This window comes from Pavona decussata, unplaced genomic scaffold, assembly GCF_977016875.1.
Source record: "Pavona decussata unplaced genomic scaffold, jaPavDecu1.1 SCAFFOLD_366, whole genome shotgun sequence".
Classification (NCBI taxonomy): Eukaryota; Metazoa; Cnidaria; class Anthozoa; order Scleractinia; family Agariciidae; genus Pavona; species Pavona decussata.
This window is the reverse complement of record NW_028145742.1, coordinates 1,923,762-1,935,738: the sequence shown is the minus strand read 5'-3', so window position 1 is coordinate 1,935,738 and position 11,977 is coordinate 1,923,762. Positions and strand designations below refer to the sequence as shown.

At 39.6% G+C, this 11,977-nt stretch overlaps 2 protein-coding genes across 2 annotated transcripts; one reads left to right on the top strand and one right to left on the bottom strand.

Moving 5' to 3' along the window:
* Positions 1–197: 197 nt before the first annotated feature.
* On the bottom strand, positions 198–6,349 carry LOC146452709 (RUS family member 1-like). Its single transcript, XM_085097509.1, has 14 exons — positions 6,182–6,349; positions 5,861–5,938; positions 5,632–5,746; positions 5,469–5,514; positions 5,160–5,192; positions 4,834–4,939; positions 4,073–4,174; positions 3,783–3,853; positions 3,301–3,485; positions 2,917–2,980; positions 2,401–2,486; positions 1,981–2,093; positions 1,488–1,551; positions 198–546 (listed from the first exon to the last, which is right to left on the bottom strand). The coding sequence occupies exons 1-14, from the start codon at positions 6,347–6,349 to the stop codon at positions 356–358; spliced, it is 1,422 nt and encodes a 473-aa protein (XP_084953635.1). The 3' UTR covers positions 198–355.
* A 63-nt stretch (positions 6,350–6,412) lies between these two features.
* On the top strand, positions 6,413–9,318 carry LOC146452708 (NIF3-like protein 1). Its single transcript, XM_085097410.1, has 3 exons — positions 6,413–7,077; positions 7,935–8,064; positions 8,524–9,318. The coding sequence occupies exons 1-3, from the start codon at positions 6,467–6,469 to the stop codon at positions 8,947–8,949; spliced, it is 1,167 nt and encodes a 388-aa protein (XP_084953536.1). The 5' UTR covers positions 6,413–6,466; the 3' UTR covers positions 8,950–9,318.
* The last annotated feature ends 2,659 nt before the right edge of the window (positions 9,319–11,977 follow it).

Here is an 11,977-nt window from a genome sequence, read left to right as displayed (position 1 = left end):
CTGCAGCAAAATGGAAATTTCAATAGCCAATACTTTCAAAAAGTACAACTAATCTTCCTCAGAGCTTCACTGGGGAATGATAGATATTTTTGGCTTGTAGGTAACCATTTTCGAGTTAAAGACCCAAACTGGAGGAGTATTTTGGCACGTACATAAAACGTCGTGTTATTTTCTTGATAACTTTAACATGCACAAGCTTCTGTTTTGCAAGTGAATACCGTTTATTTCCACTAAAAGATGCTTTTATTTAATTCTTTCTTGTTTTTATAGATAAAATATTCTCTCTCAAACTCCTTTCTAATCCGCCTTTACAAGGTCAGTATAAGTTATAAGTTATCTTTCGCTTTGCCTCCATTTAAATGCTTTTCTTGATTTCTAGTCCCTTTACGTTCCAAACCGCGCGCCACTCATCGGGGCCCAGATGTGTTCGCGAGGTTACCCAGCCAGTTTCTTCAAGGCCCTTGACGAATGCTGGGAAAGCCTGAAGAGTGAAATTATGGGCCAAGGCCACTAAATCCCATGAGCAGTCCAATGGCTGGCTTTTTTCTGCAATACAAAGAATTTTCCATCACGTTTCGATGTCAGTTGTATGATATTAGTAGCCTGTGAAAACAACAAATGCTTTTGCCCGAGAACGTTTCCATTCGTAAAAGGAGAGAATGTGCAACTTCGTCCCTCAAAACCCAGGGAATGAATTAATTTTCTCACTTCTTTTAGACGAAGACTGTGGAAAACAGCGACATGCAGGCTTCTTTTTTCCGCCATAAAATTCCAAAATGCTTATATTTGGAAAAGGGGATTTTCATCAACATATGGACTGGGAAAATGTTATTTGCATGGGTTTGAAATCGAAATATAGCTAAAATCCTTTGAATTTCTTAATGGAGACGACAAATTTGCACCTTCGGCTGAAAAGTCAAACGTTTGGACGGGATCGTAAATACTTCAAAAACTTCGAGAAACAAAGGGAAATGTGTAACCTGTTTATTACCTTATCAAATCCTGGTGGATAAGGCGTTTTATATTGACTAATGACCATATGCATAATAACATTGAAAACTACCAAGAAAATTAAGGGGTCCGTTTCCTTCGGGCCGAGAAGTCAAATCTCCGTTTTTGTTAACCTTGTCTTCTATCGACTGGTGGTGTTTCTTTGAAACTAGCCCAATGTGTTTCTTGATCTTGCAAACTTTTCAACGTTCTATCGTTCAAAATTTATTTAAAATCAAATTTTTGGTAATGAAAATTGCACACGGAACTTAGCTTTTTGGGTGTTTTAGGAGTTTTGAGAAACGCACACCAGAGCCGAACACAACCTCGTTCCCAGGGGACGAAGAGAAAGGGTCCTGGGAATGAGGTTAAACTGAACGGTGAGCGCCAAACCACGTCATCAACCAATCATAAATCAAAGTAAAAACGCGTGATCATTGGTAAGCGCGGGAAAAGGAGCCGATAAAGCGGCGGGAGACCCGGAAGACCCAACTTACCGTACCACCAAAAGTTATGCAAAGCCTCCAATGCTCTTTGACTGCCATCTGAATCAAACAAAACCTGAAAAGAAGAATTTGATCAAGCTCTCGTCTTACTCTTCGACAGCATGTTAATAACCATTTGGTGATAAAGAAAGAAACAAACAAACAAACAAAGATGGTAATAAGAAAGATGTAGTATTCAATATGTCACGATTATTGAATAAAGAGAGAAAAAAATCGACGGGGAATCTAACCAGCAACCCTTCCTTCTCGCTCACCTACGTTTTGGCACAAACGCATAATGTCAGTGACTCGCCATCGTTCTCAAGTAGGCAGGCTAAGTACTTTCTCAGGATCACTGAGCCCCGCGCTTAAAACTCGCGTGAGAAAAAGAGAAAAAGTGGGGACCAGGATGGAAACGGAACGGAACTCCTGAGTTCTGATCCCAAAGTGATTTGAAGTATGATTTAGCACTCAGTAAATTAAAGCCCAGCTAGTCGCTAGTTACCTTTCTTACGTTCGGTCTGGTGCGTATCACATAGTCTAGAACGCAAGCCTGAAAACAACTCTGTAGATGGTCTAGTGCAGTAGAATCTTCATGTAACATGACATGAATAGAACCTGTGTTGATGGGAGAGGAGAGAGAGGGTAACATTTTGCGTCATCATTAACACTAAAACAAAACATGCCGGTCAACTATTTCCTTTCACAAATGTCATTGATTTTTACAAACTACTGTTCAATGGAATTTACTATAAACACATATATTATAGAAAGAGAAAATAAGGATTTCAAAGAAAGTCATCAATGGTTGCCATCTTGCAAACAGCCTGCGAAAATCAGCTGTCCAGAGATGTTACAAAATGACTAAAATGGGTGATGTCATGTGTCATACAAGGGAGAATACAGAAATCACATTTACATTTACCTGAATTTCTTCCTCGAAGGAATTTTAATTTCATAATATATTGGCTTTCCTTTGAGTTTGGTAATGCTGCATCAAAGTCGCTGACACTGAAAACGGAGATCATCATTTTGTTCATGAACAGAAACCAGTTATAAAGTTATAGAGTACCTCAGCTTTAAAGAATGTTGAAGTTTTCAAAAGAGAATGGCCTCTCATTTCCAAGTAAAATTCAGGCTTTTTTTTGTTGTGTTTGCAAGTCTGTTTATGGTGTTATCATAATCGATCATAACTTCATTATAACATTTACCTAATAAACTTTGAATGATATTTCCACATACTTACTTCAAGGCTGCTGCCTAAGAACAATTCCAAAGAGCCCACAAGGCCAAAAGCCGTTAAAAAGTAAGGCGCCCAACATGTGAAGTGTTGGGTGCTGCTACAAAACAGTTAGGCGCCCAGAGCATTTTCTTGGGTGCCACAGGATACCAGGCTTCTGTCAGGCAACAGTCTTGTACTTGATAGCCTAGATTTTCATACCTTTTCACCACAGTAGTAAACTCTGCTCCTAAATGAATTTTAAGACATTCCCCCACACTGAAGCCTAAAATTGTAAAAACAACAACAACAATAACAACAGTGAAAATGCTTTGTATAAACTCCACCAAAGCCCAAAAATAACATATCAATAATTATATCAGTAAAATGAAGTGTAACCTGCTTTAGAATACCTAGTAGTGGCCCTTTACAGAAGACCTGGATGCCTATTTTCTGGGGACTCAGAGAGCTACTCCCTACTTTCATTAATGATATTATTGAATCTGGCGTGTGTTAAAGGAAGTTCTGTTTAAGTTTTCAGGCAGATTTATGCCATTTATGCTTTCAGCGAAATATTTCCAAGCAATAATCAATGGGAAATCTTACCAAATATGACAGGTTCTCTAGTGCCGACTTCTTGTGGAGTCATAATGTGTCCTGACGTCAGAAATTCAGTGATAAGTATATGAAGGCGAGGTATGTTGACAGTTTCCATGATAACAGATGATACGGCACGGAAATTTGCGTAAAGATGGAGGAATGTGAAGATGAAAAACAAGGTCCACGTCAGGCTGAGAGGGAAGAAACCAAAACATAGAATAACTGTGATAAATCAAAAGACCAACATTGAATAATCAAATAATCAAAGCAGAATTCTAAATTCAGGGTACTGATGAGGGTGGGGATAAAATAATAGAGAAAAGGGGAGGGGGGGGGCCTTTCAGAAAATCACTTTTTCAAAGGGAGGGGGGGGGGGGGCATAGTAGAATAGGGGCTACTAGTAATAGAGAGCTGCTTAATAATTATTGTCTGTTACTGGTATACCAGTCCATTCTTTGCATTTAAGCCAATCATCAATTCATACTTACTGAGGATTTCCTGACACAAGTGGTGTTATCACCAAACCAGCAACAAGAGCCATCAGGTTTACTAAAGTTTCCTTTTAAAAGACAAATTCAAGGGATAAAACATGAGAAGCTGGTTGCAAAGTTCTGTGTTTTCACTCATCAAACTACAACTTAAAATCAAACTGAAGGCATCAAACATAGAGTTTGTGGTTGAGAAATAGGAACAATGGACAAAATGTGGCTCTAACATGATTTTTAAGGTTGCCTTTAGCACAGAACCTTGAACAAAATATAGCATTTGAATATCTGACCTGGCTTCCATCTTTAGCAGCTACATCAGCCATATTGTCCCTCCTGGCCTGGTGCTGTGTCATGGCAGCTCTTGTGGCTCCCCCAGCAACACCCACTATGGACTATGTTCCCCCAAAAGCACACATAAGTCAGTCAAAGCCTGATCACATGGTGCAAACTTCTGCACAAGACTAACTAAATTTCAAACTACCTCATGTGTCCTGGTCTCTTATGCAGACATTCCTTGGCTAATCACCTCACACATTCCCCCCCTCCCCCCCCCCCCCCCCACATGATGTGACAAGCCAGAGAATGTCTGTGTAGAAGGCTCAATATGTCCCAGTATCCAAATACAGTAGTCTCTTATTGCTCCTAGCCTCCAGGGGCATTTTTCCCTCATGTGAACACTTTAAGGGGTACGATAACAGTGATGAGTCTGAGAAAGGTGTATTCACAGGCATAAAGAGTTCACCCACATAACTAAACAGCAAAATAATTTTGGATTATCAAGAACATGAAGGAGAATCATGAATTTCAAACTAAAGTATTTCACAGATGCTTCTACTGGTATTTCATTATGTGTTATGTAACAAGTTATGTTGTCTCATGTGTTTTAGCCTCCCTCGCAGACGTTCTCGTCACACAATCTTACCTCCCCAACGATTGGGCCTCAATGACACCTTAGTCAATGTAGTAGGTACAGGGGAAGACGGGGAACAGACATTAAAGCTGAAACTATCAAATCCTTAAATTTGCAACAATTTTGTAACAATATACAAACCTTTGAAATACTAGACAGACAAGCCAGAAAGGTAAAGTAAGCTTTGAAAAGTGGAGACAACATCTCAACAAGTATGGATGCATCATTTAAAATGTCAGCAAACAACCTGAAAAAACAAAAAAACAAAAAAAACAAAAATCAGAAAACAAGAATTATGACAACATACAAAATTAGTTTCATTGAAGCAGTGGAAAGCCTTCACATATGGTATCTTCAAATTTTTTACAGAAAATTATGTTGAAACAAACAAAATATTGTGAGAACTTATTATTTTGACGTCAAGTTTCTCTTCCTTTGTTTAATTACTGTTTACAAAGTTAACTCACCTCCATTTCTTTGCATTACAATCCAAATTACTCCTGGTAGAAAAACAAAATTAAAAAATATGAATATTTATCATACATCAGGCAAAAAACACTCAGTTAAACAGTCACTGAGATTAATATAAGTTTCACCTACAGTGTACAGTGTATACAATTAATTTTTTATATGCTACCTTTTCAAAATATCTTAAACAAACTCTATGCATAGCAATTTCACAGTAGGTAAGGCTGTTTTTATTTTTAATGAAACTTAAAAATTCACTGCTAATTCAATCTGCTATTTCTGAAAACAATTTTTAAAGTTCTCCATACCCTTGTATCCAAGCAAAAAGAATACTTCCTACCATACCAGTACCACCTAGAAAACAAAAAATCAAATGAGTAAGAAGAAACTGCAAAAACAGTCATCATTATAATTATTGTTTTTCCTGTCATTGTGGTCTCAAGCAGTAATTCTCTGAATAAAACATCTTACTTTTTAAAATCCATGTCATAGTTGCAGCAAGAGCAGTAGCTTTCTCATCTCCAACACCATAACCCTTTAACATAGCTTGGGTTGCAAGTGTACCAGTTATAGATGAACAAAATGCCTGAGAGATAAAGCCAAGTAATTTTACTGGATGCTGATTGGAGGAGGGGTGGAGGAGGGGGGGGGGGGTCTTGAGAACTCAAGGGAGGAGTGGAAAGGTTCATGTCACTGTTACCTGCATGGTATCCCATATTTGATATTCTAAGTAGTCTTTGCTAACACTTTCAGGGTAACCTTGTGGAAGGAAGGCAGACTGCAAAAGATAGAACAAAAGCTAAGTCAGCTGAGCAAAGACGAGTGTTAAAAGAGAAAGACTTGCAGACGGCTGTTGGGCATGAAGGTAGAAAAACAACAAAAAAGTACAAGACAGAAATGGCTTGATTGAAGTGCTCTAGACTAAGCTTGTTAAGTAATTCTTAGACAGCCTAGCCTCAAAAACCCAATACGTCAACAACAATACAGCAAGCCTTGCATCCACGTCTTGCCATTGGATTACCTTGAAAAATTGCTTTAAGGATGCAGCAATAGTTTCCCTTTTCCTTCCTATTCTTTCTATATCTCCACTTTCTGCAGAGAACCTATATTTCCTCTCTAAACTCCCTGACCCGTATTTCTCTGCAGCAACAACAAACTCGTCCGCCATCTTGCCACGGTGCAATGGCATCTACCGCTGACAATTAGTGAGCTCGATCCAGTCTTGGATCCAGTCCACTACATCATTATTCAATATGGCGGATTTCGCTCTTGTCATTCATTAGATATTAAATTGGCCCTCAAACACATGTATTTTTACGTCTGTAGGTCATCTGTAATCGCTGGTAGAGTGCTTAAGAATTTTTGCTTGTCAAGAGCTGCTTATCATACTGCAATGGATCTTAAAGAAGTTACAAAAAAGCTCAAGGAATTTGCGCCTTTGCACCTTGCAGAGAAATGGGACAATGTGGGCTTGCTGGTGGAACCATCGCCTCCTCATGCTGTCAAATCTATTCTCCTAACGAACGATCTTACTGAGAGTATTGCGCAAGAAGCCATCGACAAAAAAGTCAGCATGGTGATATCATATCACCCTCCAATATTTGTTCCATTAAAACGCCTCACTTCCCAGACTTTTAAGGAAAGAATCATTGTGAAAATGATAGAAAACAGAATAGCGGTGTATTCTCCACACACAGCATTTGATGCCGTGAAAAACGGTGTCAACGACTGGCTTGCTTCAGGCCTGGGAATTGGGCTTGTGGAGCCATTAGAGTATTCAAAAGAGGAGAGTTCCAGTCAGTATAAATTAGTGACAAGTATATTGTCCAATCAGGAGCCAGATCAGATAACAAAACTTCAAGACAGTCTAAGAGAGGTTGATGGAGTGGAAAGGATAGTGGTAGAAACCTTGACAAGGTTAGTAATATTTTAATAGTGGTAAATGTGGATGTATCGGCATTAAAACTAAACGTGCGGCCAAACCCGTGACAGGCATCTTGAAGGAGTGACAGATCAAGAGGAGGGGCCTGCCCCACTTTTTCATTAACCTTCTGAAATATTTCCACTCTCCACCTACCCACCCATGGGCCACCACCTTTTACAAAGTTCTCACCAATGTAGGTACTCCTCTATGTAAGCTATATAGGTATGTGCAGCACAAATGGTTTGTTTCTTTTAGTGATTTTGGTCTGAAATAGGGTATAGATTTTAAAAATTTTTGTCTAAAAGTCTGAAAACCGGACCGGATAATCACATAATTTTTTGGTCTGAACCAAGCCGCCTGCCAAAATTTATGAGAATTACCCCCCTCTTCCCCTGCTTGGTGGTAACCATCTGCTATGGCAAACAGCAACTATAGTAAAGATAACTGGCTAAAACACTTCAGGCATGGCACAATTTCTTTTAGTTTATTAAATTATAATTGTCAAAAAGAAAAAAGATCCTTGCAGCTACTACTCAACTTAAGCAGTTGCGAAAAGAAAGTCTGAAAAAAAAAATTCTGGCTAATGTGTGGTTCCAGAAAATATCCATACCCCCACCACGGAGGGAATTTCACATAGGACCCCCCACCCCCCAGGATTTTCCATTTTTGAGGTATTTTTTAACCCCCCTACCCCTTTGGAAATACACTGAAAATACAGAATACAATGTAACTAGTGATATAATTGGCTAGTTACATTGTCAAGCTGGCCAACCTAAAGATAAATGACAGTACAGCTTCCCTGTTGCCTACTTGCCAATAGTAAGATTGTGATTTGTCTTTCGCTCTTTAGGCCAAATGGCTTTGCTGAAAAACAGATATCAATGCACTGTTCTGAGAGTGGACTTGTTATCACCCTTCAGGTGCTAACATCTCTACTTCCTGAAGCTGCTGGTAAAACAGAAGTAATTCCTTTGGCACAGGTGAGTCTTACAAGATAATATGTAGAACAAATTAGGCTTGGGTTTTTTCCTTGGTGACAACTGTTTAGGTATAATGGCTCAAAATAATTTTAATAATTGAAGTGGTGCCTGGAAAATATCCCAAAGTGACTTCTGATAAACTGCTAGATTCTCCTTCCAAATTACCTTAGGTCTCCTTGTAAAGGGGTGGGGGGGGGGGATTTAATGTGAGAGAGGAGCAACTAGAGCTTGGCTATAGTCCCCCCCCTCCCCTCCCCTCCATGGGATTCTACTTCATAAAAAATGACCCTTGGACACCCCCACCCTCAAAATTCTACCACGTTTTCCTTAGAACAATCTAGGTTGAGAATGTAAGCTGGGCAACATGCAAAAACGATACAAAATTATTGATGCATTTTTCAGGTGCTGTTGGTTTCAAAATAGCTTATCTCTGAACTATTACAAATTTTTCTGTTTTAGATTCCACTCCTTGGAACTGGCCAGGGTCGTCTTTGCACCCTGCATCTATCAGTTACTTTGTCCGAGTTGATTCGCCGCATCAAAAGCCACCTTAATCTCAAGCATGTCCGTCTAGCTGTTGCACACTCTGATGTCTCTCAACCAGAGAACCCACTTCAAAGTCAAGTCCAAACTATTGCATTGTGCGCTGGTTCAGGAGCTAGTGTGCTGCGTGGGAAAAAAGCTGATGTGTACCTAACAGGTGAAATGTCTCATCATGAAGTACTGGATGCGGTGTCACATGGGGTACATGTGATTTTATGCGAACACAGCAACACAGAACGTGGTTTTCTTACAGGTTTTAAAAGAGAGTTGGAATTTTTGTTAGAAGAAAAGGTCAACATTTTGGTTTCTTTGCATGATGCAGATCCTCTTCAGATTATATAGATGTGGTCGAGGAACAAAGTTCCATTCATACTTATGTTAATGTGAGCCCATTATTTTGGGGACTACAGACAAGTGCAATTTTCTTTTCATCAAACGAGACATATGGCAGTGAGATAGAAATTCTAGAAATCGTCAACTTTCTTTTTTATTTAATCTTTTTCTTCTGGATTTTGTGTTCTCCTTCTTATGCTAGAACATATTTGAATAAGGAGACAAGGAGATGCAATGTCAAATGATGTTTTTGAAACCCGGGAAAACACATTCCCATCAGTCAGATTTGCTACAAACTAAGATAGTTTTCCTTGGGTTAAAAGAGCTGAAACTTTAAATAATACAAGCAACCAGCAAAGGTTGTCCATTTCACCAAGAGTGCTTGTGCTGATGTATTTAAAAGCGGGAAACAGGTCCTTTTTTAAAAACACTTGCTAAAATGTCCAGAACTTCATTATACATACATCAACTTGTACGCTAGCCTGCGTTTTGCGCTGTTTGAACGCGCGCTCGGTCGGGGGGGGGGGGGGGGGGGGAAACGGGGTTTTTCAAATTCGCGCAGTTTGCGAGTAAGCGTTTCCTCTCTTTCCTCCCCCCCCCTCCTCCGTTTCTTTCGCCCTTGGCTCAATATCCACGTTGTCAAAAAGCGAAAAATGTTCAAAACCTGCTTCGGAAATGCTTACTTCAAACGCTACTTAGATTCCAGATCAGTTGAAAGAGCCGGGGAGATTGACGTGAGTTCACTCGACTTCGTGGCTTAATTTGGTCAGTTGGATTAATTAGTGCAAAGAGTCTAGGAGTAAAATAGACAAAATAAAGCAAGGAGGATAGCGTAAAGGGCCGCAATAACCTTTACATCCGATTTAACTTGAGGTGGTGCATTTTGTGGCGTTGTGAACGGTCAATTTCTCAACTCAACATTACTCCTCAAGCGCGGCACGGGTTCTGTTAGCTTTCCTTCTCAGTTCAATTCTTCGGTTTCGTACAAGAAGTAAGACTGTCAGGACTCGAGCTAAATAGCAACACACCAACCCTTTTGTTTCAGTAACAAATATAGTTTAGTTTCTTTAGCTGAGTTGAAAAAATAAATTCGCTATTGTAAAAAGATGCAAAAGCTGAGGTTTTTTGCGTCAGCCCTCGGTCAGAGTGTATGAAGAAGGGCTAGCGTTCGAATCAAACCACTTGATGACAAAAAATTCGTTTTTACTTCCCCACAGACACAACAGCACAGTTAATTTCGAAACTATCTCCCCCGCCCCCCCCCCCCCCCCCCTTCTCCTTTCGTTTAAGGGCAAAGAAAACTGGAAAGACTGTAAAAAGCTCATGTTTTATATGGTTTATGAATCACGCAGCCCTCACCATGCTTGGCAAGTAACCTCTCGTAATAATCTCGTGGCCAGGGCCCTCTCTCTTTCTCCCTCTATGGATGAGGGACTCGAGGGAACGAAGTTGCTTGGCAATGTGCCATTTCACCTTTCACCATGTATTGTTATACTGAGCACGAGGCAACGTGGTAGTACTTAGATGAAAGGCAGGTTGTTTTTCAAATCACACAATCATTTATTTGTGCATATGTGTAGATGTTGTTTACGGTCAACCGGCTAATCGATTGTAAAAAGAAAAACAGTTCGTCTGGGGTACTTTGAAGCTGGCCATGACATTGGCCAGGGATTCAAATTTATCTGTTGTCAGTTCTCTGTTAGGATTTCCAAAGTTAGTTTCTACTTTATTATGATAACAAGTGAACACTCGTCTTGTTCATAAAACGGACAACTTTAAGGCGGACATGTAGAGTCGCCCCCTAGCTCTTTGAGCAGCTACCTGAATTTTCCTCAAAGATGCACACCTCCCTGAGACATCGGGCATTGGCTGAGAAGGTTGGTTGAGAAGATTGGTTGGACGAGAAACCGCTGCAGAAACAATCCATAAGCGAGCGCTTTCACTAAAGTTTTGTTTTTCTACGACCGTTTGTATCAATCCAAAACAAACACGGATAATACGTTTTCTTTTCCTTCATTAAATAACCATGGGAAATTTACTGTGTTTTCATTGAGCTTTAGAACTACGCCGGACTTTCAGCCAATCAGAACGAGCGTTCACTGAAGATTGTTACATAACACCCTTGCTGCTAATCAGGTTGATTTTCTAATCTTTTATACCGTATCTACTACTTGTCACTCTCTCCTCTAAATTTAGTACCTGACTTCAGCTCTTTAGTCTCGTACAAGACGTGAAAACAGTAGCTTACACGCCTCATTTCTCATTTGTGGCAATAAAGTCACAGGTAACCATTTTTGCACACCTCGTTGCACAATAGCCAAAACACGTGCAGCATGTATAACCGGCTAGAAAACTCGTGTCTTTTTCACACCTTTTTAACAAATGCGCGTGCCGCCTGGCTTGGCATAACTATGGGTATCTCGGATGTTACGAATATAATCATAAAATCGAAACTGGACTTATTTTCTGTGAAAAATAAGAAAGAAAAAAAACTCGCCATTGAACACCTAGAATTATTGAAATGTACAAACTTTTCGTGCACAAAGATGAGCCTTTGCGTCAATTTTGTTCGGATGGTGCGTCTTGCAATCAGCAAAATTAGCTCGTTTCCTAGACTTCTTAACACGTGCTCATTCAAAAGTGGTCGGAAAAAAAGTCAATTCCTTTGTTCAATCCGAGTTGTACTAAAATCCAAATAAGCTGGATTGAATAAATCTGAATATGGTTGACGTAAAGAAACACAATCTTTACTGATTAATTTCCATTTATCATCGCTTATCAGTGTTTATAAGCACTATAAGAGCTATTGCTTAACCCTTATTTTACTTTGAACAGCCATTTAAGGCAAGCTTTAGAATTAGACATAGCGTCAACTTCAATCGTGCCTATTTTTGTTGTTATTTTACTTCTAAAATATAGTTACGACGAAGGTGACCCTTTACAGCTGGTGAGAGACGCAAATAATCTTTCCCATTCTGGTAACAGCACAGGTTGTTCATAAAACTATTTGTTTTCAAATAGCAGCGAATTCCTTTGC